General features: G+C 42.2%; 3 protein-coding genes across 3 annotated transcripts; 1 reads left to right on the top strand and 2 right to left on the bottom strand.

The window, feature by feature from the left end:
• Positions 1-9: 9 nt before the first annotated feature.
• On the bottom strand, positions 10-3,359 carry LOC115762061. Its single transcript, XM_030704147.1, has 5 exons — positions 3,104-3,359; positions 1,545-2,902; positions 1,382-1,478; positions 1,167-1,321; positions 10-1,105 (listed from the first exon to the last, which is right to left on the bottom strand). The coding sequence occupies exons 1-5, from the start codon at positions 3,171-3,173 to the stop codon at positions 842-844; spliced, it is 1,944 nt and encodes a 647-aa protein (XP_030560007.1). The 5' UTR covers positions 3,174-3,359; the 3' UTR covers positions 10-841.
• Positions 3,360-5,383: 2,024 nt separating this feature from the next.
• Positions 5,384-9,039, top strand: LOC115762128 (cytosolic non-specific dipeptidase). The gene is made up of 6 exons (XM_030704233.1): positions 5,384-5,604; positions 7,192-7,960; positions 8,027-8,094; positions 8,172-8,436; positions 8,553-8,804; positions 8,872-9,039. Exons 1-6 carry the CDS (start codon positions 5,405-5,407, stop codon positions 8,914-8,916), a joined length of 1,599 nt encoding a protein of 532 aa, XP_030560093.1. The 5' UTR covers positions 5,384-5,404; the 3' UTR covers positions 8,917-9,039.
• Positions 9,040-9,104: 65 nt separating this feature from the next.
• Positions 9,105-10,252, bottom strand: LOC115762129 (OCIA domain-containing protein 1). Its single transcript, XM_030704234.1, has 3 exons — positions 9,972-10,252; positions 9,423-9,912; positions 9,105-9,356 (listed from the first exon to the last, which is right to left on the bottom strand). Exons 1-3 carry the CDS (start codon positions 10,029-10,031, stop codon positions 9,121-9,123), a joined length of 786 nt encoding a protein of 261 aa, XP_030560094.1. The 5' UTR covers positions 10,032-10,252; the 3' UTR covers positions 9,105-9,120.
• Between the last annotated feature and the right edge of the window lie 4,004 nt (positions 10,253-14,256).

Raw genomic sequence — 14,256 nt, 5'->3', positions numbered from 1 at the left:
ACATTATAAATTAATTAAGAGTGAGATTGTTTTCTTTTCTGTGTGTGTGTGTGTGTGTGTGTGTGTGTGTTTGTTGTGTCTTCCTTACAAATTAACAAATCTCGATACATGCAGCTAATGGGCCGAAAAAACATATATATATATATAAAATTTAGATTCATTTACGTCGCGTTAAAATATTAATTTGATTTGTATTTGTGGGTTTTTGTTTGTTTGTTTGTTTGTTGCACTTAGGTCGCTAATACAATTACACCAAAATAAATGTCTTTTTTATATGTTGCATGAGTTTTGTAATAAAAACAAAACGCACGGTTAAAAAACTACAAACTCTCGTTTCTTGTTTGTTTGTTTTGTTTTGTTTTTGGGTGCACAGCAAAATGATTTAACGAGCAAAAAACACGTAGATAAGGCAAACTTTATAAACAATTACGACGAGCCGTTAACGTTGATAACTCTTTATAATATTCATGTGTGTTGTGTAGATTTGTTTGTTTTTGTTAGATTTGTTTAGTTTATTTTGTATATAGTAGTATTGATGGGGCGCAAGCTGATAATGTTTGTTATTGTTGTTGTGACAACTTGTGACACAATTCCAATTTAATTATGCAATAGGTATTAAAAGCTTCACACCGCGCGCACATAAATATCTTTTTTAGTTGGGACTAGTTAAGGATTAATTCAACTAGGAATTTCTAAGTATTTTGTTGTGTGTGCATGAGTGTGTTACGTGTGTGTGTGTGTGTGTGTGTGAGAGCTAATTTAATATATATGTATATAACTAGAGAGCATGTTGTTGTTGTTGTTGTTGTATGCGCTTATTGCAAATGCTATTCAGCACAATTCAGCTGCTGTTCTTCACGGCAATGTTCACTGTATCTGACACAATATCATCACAGGCCGTTTGATTTTTGGCAGCGGCGGCCAAAGCCTCGCGACGCTGACGCTTCATTTCCAGCAATTGTTTACGCTGCGCCTCCCGCTTCATGGCTGCCACCGCATTCGACGCACCGCCTCCAGTTGTTTTCGCTTTCAGATTGCCAGTCTTTGCAGTTGGTTTTGTTGTTGTCTTAATGGGCGCCAGCTCTGACTTGGGCTCAATAGCGCGCTGCAAAACAAATATAAACCTGGCTTGTAAAAGCTTCAGATGTGATAAATAAATGACTCACCTGCCAATCGCTGCGCTTTAATTGCTCAATATCCTCGAATATGGTATCGACATGCGTCACCTGCAAATAAACCATATCCCAGAAGCCCTGCAAATCATCGAGGGTGGTGGGAAACGCATCCTCCGGCGACCGATTCAAATTGTTGTGACAGAGACCTGCAAAGGAACGGATATTTATATATATAAATATATAGCTAATTGGAGTTGGGTACAGACCCTCGAACTGTTTCATTTTCTGTGTGGCAAGCAGACGCGCCTTGCCCGAGGCAGCACGCAGCAGTCCAAATGTGTCCTCCGTGATATCAGGATTGTTCTGCAAGAGTGTCAAATGTGGCAAATCAAATACCATTTAAAGGAGTCCTACGTCGAATCTACTCACAGACAAGGCATCGATATACTTCTCAGCTACGGCGGCCAGCGCGAGCAGACGAACCTGTTCGTCTTTCAGTATTTTCAGGAAATAGTTGCCATCCTTGACAATCGCCGTCTCCTTGGCTTCAGGCACGGCCTTGGCAGCAGCCAGTTCGACGGGCGCCAAGATTTTGGTGGTGCCCAAGTATTCCTCCTCGGTGCGTATGGACTCATGATCCACCACATCCGCAGCCAGCTGCAGCCCGTTGCTGCTGGGCGGCGGCGGCACAACCAGCTCAGGCGCCGGCGAAATGCGCTGCACATTGCGCTTGGGCGACACCGTGGGCAGCTGTGCACGAAATTCATGGCTCAAATGCCTAAAGACAGGCAAGTCCACATCGCCGTTGTGTGTGGCCGCCGGCTGTTCCGATTGCGAACGCGCCGTGGCCGCTTGTGTGCAATTCGTTTGCAGCTTCCTGCGAAACTCGCCGTAATCCTTGCTGGGCGAGAGTTGCTTAAACTTACGCGACAGCTCCGTGATTTGTGGCGACTCTTGCTGAGATTGTTGCAGCTGCTGCTGTTGTTGCTGCTGCTGCAGCTTCTGCTGTCGTGCAACAGGCGACGAGCTGTGCTTTTTGGGACTGTAGAAGCCCTGCGCAAGTGCGCCCGGCCCGTACAGACGCTCCACGCGCTGCTGTATAAAGCTGCCGGTTGTCGTTGTTGACCCAGCACCCAGAGATTTGCTCGCAGCGCTGCCATTGCAATATCCGTGTCCATCTCCGTTCTCCAGATGACCGTTTTTGCTGGTGTTGTTGTTATTATTGTTGTTGTTGTTCGTCTCGTTGATGATCATTGTGTACTTGTTGGCCTTCTGGTTGACCTTGACGGGCTGCTGGGTGAGCGGCATTGTGTGTAGCACCGGCGCCGCCAGCGAATTGTTCCGCTTGCAATACTGCAGACTGCTGGTGGAGGGTCGTATGGGCGATACCTCGCGCGACTTGTTGATGTCCTGCCGGATCTTTGAGTCGTAGGTGGTCAGATTCGAGTAACCGTTGACGCAGCACGCCAAATTCAAATAGCTGGGCTTCTTCTCTCCCGCATCCACGAGGACAAGGCTGCCGTTGTCGCCGCTGCTGCCGCCGCTGCCGCTGCTGTTGTTGTGGGGCTGCTGCGAGTCATCGACTAGGTCCGGCGGTGACAGCACCATGCGCACACCGCCCGTGCGCTGATCCAGATTGACGTAGGTGGAGTTTGTGGTTAGCGTACGCTGTGGCTGCGGCTGCAGCGGGGAGCGCAGAGTGCACCGTTCCTTAATGTTGGCCGTAAATTCGCGCGTTATGTCCTTCACGGAGAGGGGCGTTGGAAAGTTTAAGCTGCCGCTTGTGTCTGCAAGAGTTCAGCATGCAAAATGTGTGTTAAATGCAAATTAACAAAAACAATAAACACAAGAAAATAAATATAACAATAAACAAAAAAGAAATCGAAAAAGTAACGAAAACGAACAAAATCCAATAAGAGATAGCTCACAATAACATTGAGGTTAGGTGCGCGTGCATGTGTGTGTGTGTGTGTGTGTGAATGATATACCTGATATGTCGGATGAATCGGCATCAACATCTAATGAACAGCTGCCAATGGAATCCAAGCTGCGATCCATGGGAAGAGCTTTCGGCTGCTAGAGACGAATTATTTGAAAGTATTTTTGTGTTTTTTCTTTTGTTTTTTTTTGGTTTTTTCTATTTATTGTGCACTTTTCTATTAATTTGTCTATGTTTTCTGTTAATCAAAACGAGTTCAAATTCGACATAAAACAACAATAACTAAACCAATACACTAGCCAGTTCGACTAACAGGCTCTAAGCTCGGTTAATGCGCTTTAAATGAACGCCCACTGAGCTAGATTTGTTTGTGTGCTTGGAATGGCGTGCAAAAGAGAAATGCAGTGATTTGTAATCGTGAAAAGGCAAAAGAAAAAAAAAAGAAGAAACAACAACAAAACAACTGAGCAAACAAACCAAATGGGCGATGGCTTTTTATAATATTTTTGCCTTTTATGCAAAGCGGAAACTGCGGCGAAGGGGCGAAAATGCGAGTGCAGATCGTTCGCCCGTTTTGGACAGCGCCAAGGCGACAAATAAATAACTGTGCAGTAATGCGCGGGCGCGCGCGCGCGGGTGGGTGGCGCTGCAAAAATGTCTGCCAAAGCAGACGGCGAATAAATGACAACAGCAAGCGCTGCGCAGCAGCCACAACGCAAAGCTTTTGAGCTGCGCGCTATTGGAGATTGGTTTTATCATACCCTAACAAAAGCTAATATTACTTTGTCAAAACATGTGTAACGCCTAGGAGACATCTCCAAGCAGATTAAGTGTTTGTTTGTATATATATATATATATATATTGAAACTTGTAATAGATCCGCGTATTTGCCATGTTCCACATGTATTAAAATATCATATGTCGCACAGTGAATCAATTATTCGGTTATTTCTATGTCTGCAAGGGTATTTCACCTTCGGCATAACTGTTTTACTTGGTTTTTTTCTTCTTCTTCTATTGTCGCTCTTCTTTGGTCTTGTCTGCGCCATATTTGTTGTTGCTGCTCAGTCGGCAGCTTAAGAGCTGGGAGCAGCTCTAACGGCACCGACTGACGTCTACATTTCCAGTTCCGCTTTGCTAACTTTTCGCCGTTGCTTAACGTGTTTTTGTTGTTGTCGCTGTTGCTGTTGTTGTTCATCTTGAACACAGTTTGTTCTTTTTCCACGTCTAATTCCCATAACATGACACAGCTTGGAACTAATTACACAAACAAATAATTGGCAGCAACAGCAGCAGCAGCGCCCCAGGCACCCAACTCCGGCGCAGCAGCAACAAAAACGCCAACTATTTATAATCCGGGCGCGGAGACACCAAAAGGGGAGCAAAGCGAAACCGAGCGACACGTTAAACGGCAAGAAGTCACAGTCACAGAAAACATGACTATGCCGCTCGGCAGCGACAGCGGCAGCGGCAGCGCCAGCAGCGAACGCTGGTATTTGGAGTCAACAGCCACAGCCACAACCGCAGCGGCACGCAATATGTTCTATTTTAGTCGCTGAAATTTATTATAATGAGTTTACAAAACGCAAACAACGAGGTCGCCCAAATGCCTGACACAAAAAGGACAAGTCCTTTGAGTAAAAAAATACCATCGGCTCGCAGAAATTATGCAAATTTTAGCACAAATACTTTACTGATAGAGACGCTTGCACGCTGAACACACAGTACTTGACAAATGCAAACGTCACACATACACAAGGATGACAGCACTGCAGCTCACGTATGTACAGAAAACGGTACACGCACATATGGACACATTAATTAATAAACAAGCAACACCCACACACCTCTGGCGCTCCTTTCGTCTAGCAGTTGCTGTTGTGTATGATTATTGAAGCGTTTATCAGCTTTGTGACATAATTTTAAATGCAATTAACTCGCGAATGCCTCGACTGTTGCAGCGTTTGCGTTTTTATCTTAACTGCGGCAAATGACGGCCGATAAACGATAGGTTGTGGTGGTCGGGCGATCTGTGATCGCTTAGGTATGGTACGAGTATCGCAGGTATCGATACCGCGTAAAGCGACATAATGCTAGGGTTGCCTTTAATTATAAATTATAATAATATGGTTATATTTATAATGTTATCAAGAGTAAAATGCCCAATTTAAGTGTAAATAATAACAATAATTGTGCGCAGCTCAAAATTAGTTTTTACGGAATGCAATAAAAAAGCCGGCAAGTTGACATGCACTTGTTTACTCGCCAAACTTGTTGACACTCAGCAGGCTACTCATTCTCTCTCTCTCAACGTATAGCCTACGTACATATACATACATACGTACAAACAATGTATGTACGTAAGTTTTCTTTCTTTCGCACTACACGTTCGCTATTCATTCGCACTTTAGAAGCCGAAACGGAAAGACGTTTGAAATTCCGGTGCAGATCAATTAAGCCTAAAGGAATTGTTAATAATTTATATTGTTGCACTCTAAGAAAACTTGATAAAATGGCGGAGCTATCCAGTGAAATGAAACAGCTATTCGAGTAAGTATGAGGAAAGCCGCTATCTATATATGTATGTGTGAGTGTGTGTGTGGGATGACGATGCCACGGTTGCATATACATACATACATACAGACATGCATCCACATATGCTTGTGTATATGTATATCCTGCTTATCTGTTTGTTTATGGTTTTTGTCGTACTCTCGTACTTTATGCTTGATAATAAGGGCCGTAGCAACTGTTGCCGATAAGAGTTTTTTTTTTCATTTTTGCCAAACGTCAAGTCGAAGAAATTCAAAAAATGAAAGTGCACGTCCATAATTTTGATTTGAATATTGCAACTAAATAAATTGCACGAAACATTTGCGCGCTGCATAGCCATAAAAAAATGCACGTATTCGTGTGCCGCGGACGATTTTGCATTAACTAGAATATGCGACTGCGATTGCGTTGTCCAATCAGAAATGTCCCAACAAGATAAAATCTGATTTGACAGCTTTGTTCGGCACGCCGAAGACCAAATTCCCTTTATTATATACTGGGTATGGAAGGAATTGAGTGGTTCTTTGGAATATGATTCATATCTTTATTAAAATCCTTATTATTGTCACTCTTAATATTGTTATCTATTAAGTTATTATATATCATCATTATTTTTATAATTACATTCATTTTTTGAATAAAATAAAAATATGGTCTGCAAAAATTTAACATTTTATGGAAATTCTCCGAGTTTCTAGCGAAGAATTCATAATCCTGCTTAATAATAACGAATATATAGTGTATTTAATATATTCCTAATATATTTGAAAATTATTCATTTCCAAGAAATTTATTTTAAGAACCTGAATGGTAAATTTTTTAATTTCTTTTTCTTAAATTGCAATTTTTTAAAGAATGAATTTATTTTGATCGTATAAATTTGAATTTAGAATTTAATTCTATGTTTGATAAAAGTTTTCATACTCTCGATTTAGCAGAAGATCTATAAATTCCCTTAGTCCGACCGAGAAAACCGAGAAAAATCATAATCTGGGAATCAGAAAATAATCATAATGATGATTTGGATGATTTCATTTTCTAGATTTAATCGTATAAATTGAAATTTAAAATTTGACGATGTTTAATAATTGATCGATTTACAAGGAGCTCTATAAGTTACTTAGATCTTAGATCAAAATCTCAAAATCAGAAAAAAAAATCATAATTATAGTTTCATATATATAAAGATATATATTAAAAGATTTTCAGGCGGTTTTTAAAATTAAGATTCCAATTCTATATTGAATAAGACTTTTTCTGATAAGATTGATAAGATTACCAGAAGATCCATAAATTCCCTGTGTCCTAGCTTAATATTAGTATATTAAAATAAAAATCTAAGAATCAGAAAGTAATTATAATTATTGTGTTATACATATAAATAATGATATAGGAAAGCTTTTCTCACAGTTTTCCAACTGTGCCTTCTATAATGAGTACGACTTTTTCTGATAAGATTGTCAGCTTACGACGATTATCAACATTTTCTAACCGCAGGCTTAACCAGAGAATATATTATCAGCATATTGCACACGACATGAAAATCTATAGAAACCCAAGTCTAATCTAGTTTATCGCTTGCAGGTTTGTGAATAGCAAGAAGGCCGATTATATTGAGACCCTGAGAACCGCCGTGGCCATCCAATCGGTGTCCGCGTGGCCGGAGAAGCGCGGTGAGATTGACCGCATGGTCAACTGGACGGCCGATAAGCTGAAGGCGCTGGGCACCGAAATCGAGCTGGTCGATTTGGGCAAACAAAAGCTGCCAACGGGCGAGGAGATTCCACTGCCGAAGGCTCTGCTGGGCACACTGGGCAAGGATAAGAGCAAGAAGACGGTGCTTGTCTACGGTCACTTGGATGTGCAGCCCGCCCTCAAGGAGGACGGCTGGGATACGAATCCCTTCGAGCTGACCGAAATCGATGGCAAGCTCTTTGGACGCGGCGCCACGGACGATAAGGGACCCGTCCTGTGCTGGATTCATGCCATCGAAGCGTATCAGAAGCTGAACATCCCGCTGCCATTGAATCTGAAGTTTGTGTTCGAGGGCATGGAGGAGAGCGGCAGCGAGGGCCTTGACGAGCTGTTGATGGCGCGCAAAAATGATTTCCTTGCCGATGTCGACTATGTGTGCATCTCGGACAACTATTGGCTGGGCAAGAAGCGTCCCTGCCTGACCTACGGCCTGCGTGGTCTCGCCTATTTCCAGGTGGAGGTCGAGTGCGCCTCAAAGGATCTGCACAGCGGCGTCTTTGGCGGCACCGTGCACGAGGCCATGCCCGATCTTTGCTATCTGCTCAGCACCCTGGTGGACAAGGATACAAAGATATTGATACCTGGCGTGGATCGTGATGTGAGTGGAGCTCACAGCCATGCCCGAGGCCCAATTGTTGCTAAGTTCTTGTTTTCTTTTTTTAAGGTGGCTCCGCAATTGCCGAACGAGGAGGAAATCTACAAGAATATCGACTTTGAAGTGGCCGAGTACAAGTTAGTTACCTAATCTAATCTCGGCTGGCATCATAAATTACAGGCTCTATATTACTTAATCTGCCTCGCTCTCATAGAAAAGACGTCGGCGTCGAACACCTGCCGCACAATGGCAACAAGACCCGCCTGCTCCAGGCCAGATGGCGCTATCCCAGTCTCTCCATACATGGCATTGAGGGCGCCTTCTATGAGCCCGGCGCAAAGACTGTCATACCAAAGAAAGTCATCGGCAAGTTCTCCATACGCCTGGTGCCCGATCAGGATCCCAAGCACATCGAGGAGTGCGTTGTCAAGTATATCAATGACAAATGGGCCGAGCGTGGCTCGCCCAACAAGCTGAAGGTGATTTGAATGCAAATATGGAACTCCAAAGATCCAAGACTATATTTAGCTAGCGACAAATTACGCATCGGGTCTGCTCTAGGTTATAGCTAATGTTCTCCTTTTCTTTATCTCAGGTGGTGATGCTGTCCGCTGGCAAACCCTGGACCGAGGATCCCAATCATCCGCATTATGAGGCCGCCAAGCGTGCCATTAAGCATGTCTTCAATGTGGAGCCCGATATGACACGCGAGGGCGGCTCCATACCAGTTACACTGACCCTGCAGGAGGCCACCGGCAAGAATGTGATCCTGGTGCCTGTCGGCGCCTGCGATGATGGGGCACACTCGCAAAACGAGAAGATCGACATCTACAACTATATTGAAGGCGTAGGTTTTATATATAGATATATATATACTCTTTCCTATTCGACTATAAATTGTGTTCCATTTGCAGACCAAGCTTCTGGGCGCCTACTTGCACGAGGTGGGCAAGTTGTAAAGACGAACGATTTGAACTGGGATCCAATCCAATCCACGACATCACGATGCAACATCACAAATGTGCGCTTATACGAATATTATAAATGAAAATTAAATTCTAAACATATATGCATATTATATAATCTTTTTAACTTTTATATATGCGCTTTGTATTTAAGCAAGCGAATAAACTAACAATTGCATTTATAAGCACGAACTCTTCCTAATCTGTCCAGGAATCGCCGTATTTGTTCTTTCTACCCGGACTGGCGAGCTGATCCTGAGACGGCGCCACGGGACGCTGCTGCTGCGGCTGGATGGGCGCCTCGTAGGGTCTCGAGTAGGCGCTTTGCTGATGCTTTGCGTACTCCTCGCGATTCTTTTTGCGCAAGTCCTCGTAGCTCTCGCCGGGCTTGGCTGGCTCCAGCGGCAGTTCCGTGTCCACCAATGTGCTGGCTGCTGCTCAAAACAGAAACAACATTCAATTATATAATATAAACAAAATACATTTCTTTCCAAACGCACAGTCCAGCGTGGGCCTGTATATATCATCCAGTCCGGAGAGATTCGGTCGCGAGTCCGTGTCCAGATTGAGTGCCGTATTCCGCGACGGCTGATAGCCCTCATCGGTGTACACATCCGCCGAGCTGGGCGTAAATGGCGCCAGGGTAAACGCACGCCCCAGATTTTCATCCGGCGTTATGGTGCTAATGACACCGCCGCCTTGTCGACGCTGACGCAGCAGTTCGCCCAGCCGTGAGTTGGGCAAACGCATTATTTTCTCAGCGCACTTCTGCTGATAACTGAATTTGCCCACAAAATAGCCCAGGATGACGCCCATTATAACCTTGGGCACGGCTCCGTACTTGCCATTGCCCTGCAAGTAGCCATTCTTGACGCCAAAATAGGCCAGCAGCCCAAGGCCAGTGCCAAAGGGCAGCGAACGCTGCACAAACGATTCCTGATTGCATTCACGTAACGCCTTCAGCTCTTCCGGACTGAAGTGGTAATCCGCCTGGAAAGAGCGTCCACTGTCACAGTCGTTGCCAAGGTTAGGGCATATTCTGGGCTTACCAATGGATGCTGATTGGGCGGCGACTGAGGCTTGCTGCCATCGTTTAGCGTTAAGTCCATAACAATTGTTGAAATTATAAAAAAAAATTCACGAAATTGCACCAGGCGGTTATCGCCGGCCCCTAGAATCTGTTTATTGCCTTATCGATACATCGATAACATAGAGATGTGCTTATGCTATATGTTGAGGCTGTAGCAATATTATCAGGGCTGCTCTTATTGTTATCGGAAGACCAAATCATGCATATTGCCTTAAAAAATTGAAAACATATATATATGTATTGAAAACAAATAATTTGTATTATGCTTAAAATGCTGACAAACAAATCATAGGGAAAACGTAGGCCATATGGTAATCAATATATTTTAGGCTAAGGCAAAGGTCCACATTGTTAATTTCTTTAATTATCATTTTTGTAGCCTACTTTGAGGTGTTCCAATTTAACCATCAGAAGTCTTGCTATATATCTTATCAGATTCATAATTTACAGCTGCAGCCTAAGAATTTTTGATCCTGTATTTGGAAAACGGAATTTTTAGTTTTATGGGTTTTTTTTCTCCAAAATCGTGTTTATTTTAATTTTCTTAAACTGTTTCAGTAATCATGTGAGTTATTGCATGTTTTTTGCAACAGAACAATTATTTATATTTAATTGAAAGTATATATAGTTATTATGGGCTACTAATTGCAGGCAGCTCTTCAGCTGAGCTCGACTCGATTTCGGGGCGAGGAGAGCAGCAGCCGAGGACAGCATTGGGATACCCTTTGCCTTGTTGCGAACAATCAGCAATAACTGGCGAATAACAATAAATGAAAGTCTGGTTGCCAAAATTGGTAACTGGTCAAAGTCAATGCAATGTCCAGATGTTGCCGCTGCCGCTGCTGTCACGCGAACGTCAGTTGACAAAACATGAGCCAGCGCCTGCCTCTGCCTCTGCGGCTGCGCCTGCGCCAGCGCCTGTCTTCGCCTTATTCGCCTGCACATGGATAATTTCTTGTGAAAAATCTCGGCTTCATGTTGGACGTATGTTTTGCTTGAATAAAATCAAAGCAAAAAGGAACGCGGCTCGTCAAATGCCAGCGCCAAATGCAGCAGCCAGCCAATTGACTGGGCTGTGGGCACCTTTGCTTGTTGTTGTTATACCCTGTTCGAAGCGTTTAAAAGGGTTTATTAGTTGTCCAACTAATCCAACAAGCCAAAAATTCAATTTGTTTTGTTATCCGCATAGATATCGATACTTTTTGACATGATAATCGATAAGATTGCCATAGACTTTCTAATGCGAAATCGATAAGAGTTGCCAATTTATCTTACGATTTTAGCGATTTCGATTGTCAGGCAGCGCTGTTTTTATAAAAGTTGGTGAAATGAACGGTGTTAAATGAAAAATGTGATAGTTGTATAAAAAGTGTTTAATAAATGAAAATTTTAAGTGCAAACCAATTGCTGTCGCTGTAGCGTGTAGAAAGAAGCGATTTGCATGTATATATGAGTGGAAATATAAAGGTGCGCTTGATGCCAAAAAAGCCGCAACGATTTGCAAAAAATGGCGCTAAGAGTTGCCGGTTATTTTATTTTCTTTTCTATTCTTTTTTGGTGATGATTTTTGTGATTGAAGTGATAACAAAGTGCAAAATAGTTCCTGTAGCTTCAAAGCGAGCAATTAAATGGTGAAATATCTTCTTGTAATGCAATGATCGAAGAAAAAAAAAAAAACAAGTAAATTCATGCACACATGCATGCATAAGTATGTATGAAATGCACATGCATATACATATGCATATATGTATGTAAATATATAAGTATGTGTGTATGTAGACATGCATACACTTATGCATTTGCGAATGAACAGAGGTAAGGTGAGTAGAAACATTTAAGTTTTTAACAGTTATGTATAGCGTTTTGTATTTATCTGCACAAATCGCAATTATGAATATTATTGTCACCATATGAGAGTCAGTTATAAATAACGGTTAACTGTTTTAGTGTATTTGCGCTCCAGTGAGTAGACGAGTATAAGAGAACAAGAGCACTCTCTTATACAAGCCAAAAGAAGAGTAGCAGATATACAATAACGGTTAACTGTTTAAGTGCCTTTGCGTTCTAGAGAGTATACGAATATAAGTGTGTAAGTGTATTTATACATGCCAAAAGAAGAGTAGAATTAAATTGTGTATAAGAGTGCCTCGTTCAGTTCTTACGCCGCAAAGAGAGTACTTTGCAGCCAGGTCTAGCCGACTGCAGTGTTCTTACTCGCAGTTGTTGTTGTTGCTGCGTGTGTCTGGCATGCCGAGTGTTTCGTTCAGCCATTAAGCACCTTGTCTCTGCCCTCATAGACGCAGACGCAGACGCAGCGCTTGAAGGAAAGCGAGATGCGGCACTCGATCTTCGGCTAAACAAACCGTTTGACCTTGACCCAGCTAAATGGCAATTGAATGTAACTGTAAAGTCAGGTTCATTACGCGTCGCCTACTAGATAAACCGGCCAGGCCAGGTGCAGAGGGGCGAGGCCAATCCAGCATGTGGACACACACAGTGTTCGGTGGCCTGTCCTGCTGATTGCCTTCAGAACTGTTGACTCTTGTATTTACTCTTGGCCTGGTTAGCATGTGCAGCTCTAGCGTTTGGCTAACGATGTTTGTACAAAGCCCGTTGATTAGCGACCACCTGCAAATTTCATTTGCATTCAACGAGTCGGCTCGTTGCAGATGCTTCAGCCAAGATTGTATAAATCAAATGCATGATTAGTATATTATTTTGCTGGATTGCTTAATCACTTATCTTAAAACTATGACACAAATTTACGGTATAAAGAATGTCACTATGTATCAAGAAGGTGTTTCGGAAAATCCCCATCTTCTTTTATCCGATCGGCTTAAGACTCATTTTTAAAGATCTAAAAAGTTATATCTAAGCCAGCATTGTCTGCATCCCATAAAGTATATATAGTGGTATCTACGAGCATAATAATAAAATATACCTAAATTTTTTAAAATAAAACTCATAAAGCCTGAGAACTCAACCAGGCTTGGCAAAATACCACCTAAGCAAACTTTGATTTAATAAAAATGTATGATATTTTTGATTCAATACAATAAACATTTATAAAAAAAGAAAAATCACAAGTTTTAATATACTTATATTGACGCAAATAAATGAATGTCAAACAGTAGAGTTTTCATCAGTTAATATTAATATAAAATACTGCCAGAAGCATTTCATCTGCTTCAATAATAGTTTATAGATATATCGATACCGATTAAATGGCAAATTCTAGACCAAATGATTGGCGCATTGCTCACGTTTTTTCACATAACATAATGCATAGATAATATTTGAGCGAACCCAATCCGTTCGAAGAACTGGGCGCAGTTGGCGCGACCCAAAAGTGAAAATACAGTTATCTGTTTTACTTACTAATTTTACAAGCTATCAACATGACATTTTGGTAAGACGAACCCGAACCCGAACCCGTCAGCTGACAGCGACACGTGGTAACTGTAATCGCCCCAAAAAAGGGAACCAAGCCCAAGCCCAAAAACCGAAAAACGTAAACCCTAAACTGGGTATCACGTCGCGGCTGGATCATAATTTCATAGTGAAAGATATGAACAAGCATTTATAGAACAACACGTATAGACAATTAAATTAATTGTTGTTGTTTTTTGAAATTTATTTATTTTTTTTTGTTTGTGGGAGAAGGTATTGAAGAAGTCTTACGCCTAAGCTAAGGCCTGTCCGGCTGGCGATGAGGCGGAACGCCTCGCACGTCGAGTATGTCTCCAATTTGGCGCTTACCATATCCAAAATATTTTCGATTACGGCCCTGGTGCTGGGTCGGCAGGGGATTGCCGGTTAATTGTGAGTTTCCGGTTCAGTGCAGCTCATTTGACTAACTGCAGCTACTTCAATGTAACTCAGTCAGTCAGTCAATCAGTCAGTCAGTCAGACAGCCAATGAAAATGAAAATGAAAACCGGGCAAGTCAATGAAAATTCGTTTTCGTTATGTAGGTTAACTACCCGATGCGGAAATCACAAGCGCGAAAAAAAAAACTGCAAGCTAGACGCACATCGAGCTGGCAAATATACGAGTTCAGCTAATCTTGAGCTAAATGCTTAGCCTTAATGAGATCCCAGCTTAGAATGCGTGCATAAAATGGCAAATATACGAGGCAAATGAGTTTTTTTTTTATTCATGATTTATACGCCAAAGTTCTTTATTAGGTTTCGCGTTGTTTTGTTTCTCTTTCTTTTTGGCTTTGGCATATGCTTTAAATTGATA

This window comes from Drosophila novamexicana, unplaced genomic scaffold, assembly GCF_003285875.2.
Source record: "Drosophila novamexicana strain 15010-1031.04,08,12 unplaced genomic scaffold, DnovRS2.1 tig00000564-arrow-pilon, whole genome shotgun sequence".
NCBI classification, from domain to species: Eukaryota; Metazoa; Arthropoda; class Insecta; order Diptera; family Drosophilidae; genus Drosophila; species Drosophila novamexicana.
Note: the sequence above shows the minus strand (reverse complement) of the source record. Positions and strands in the feature narration are given on the sequence as shown.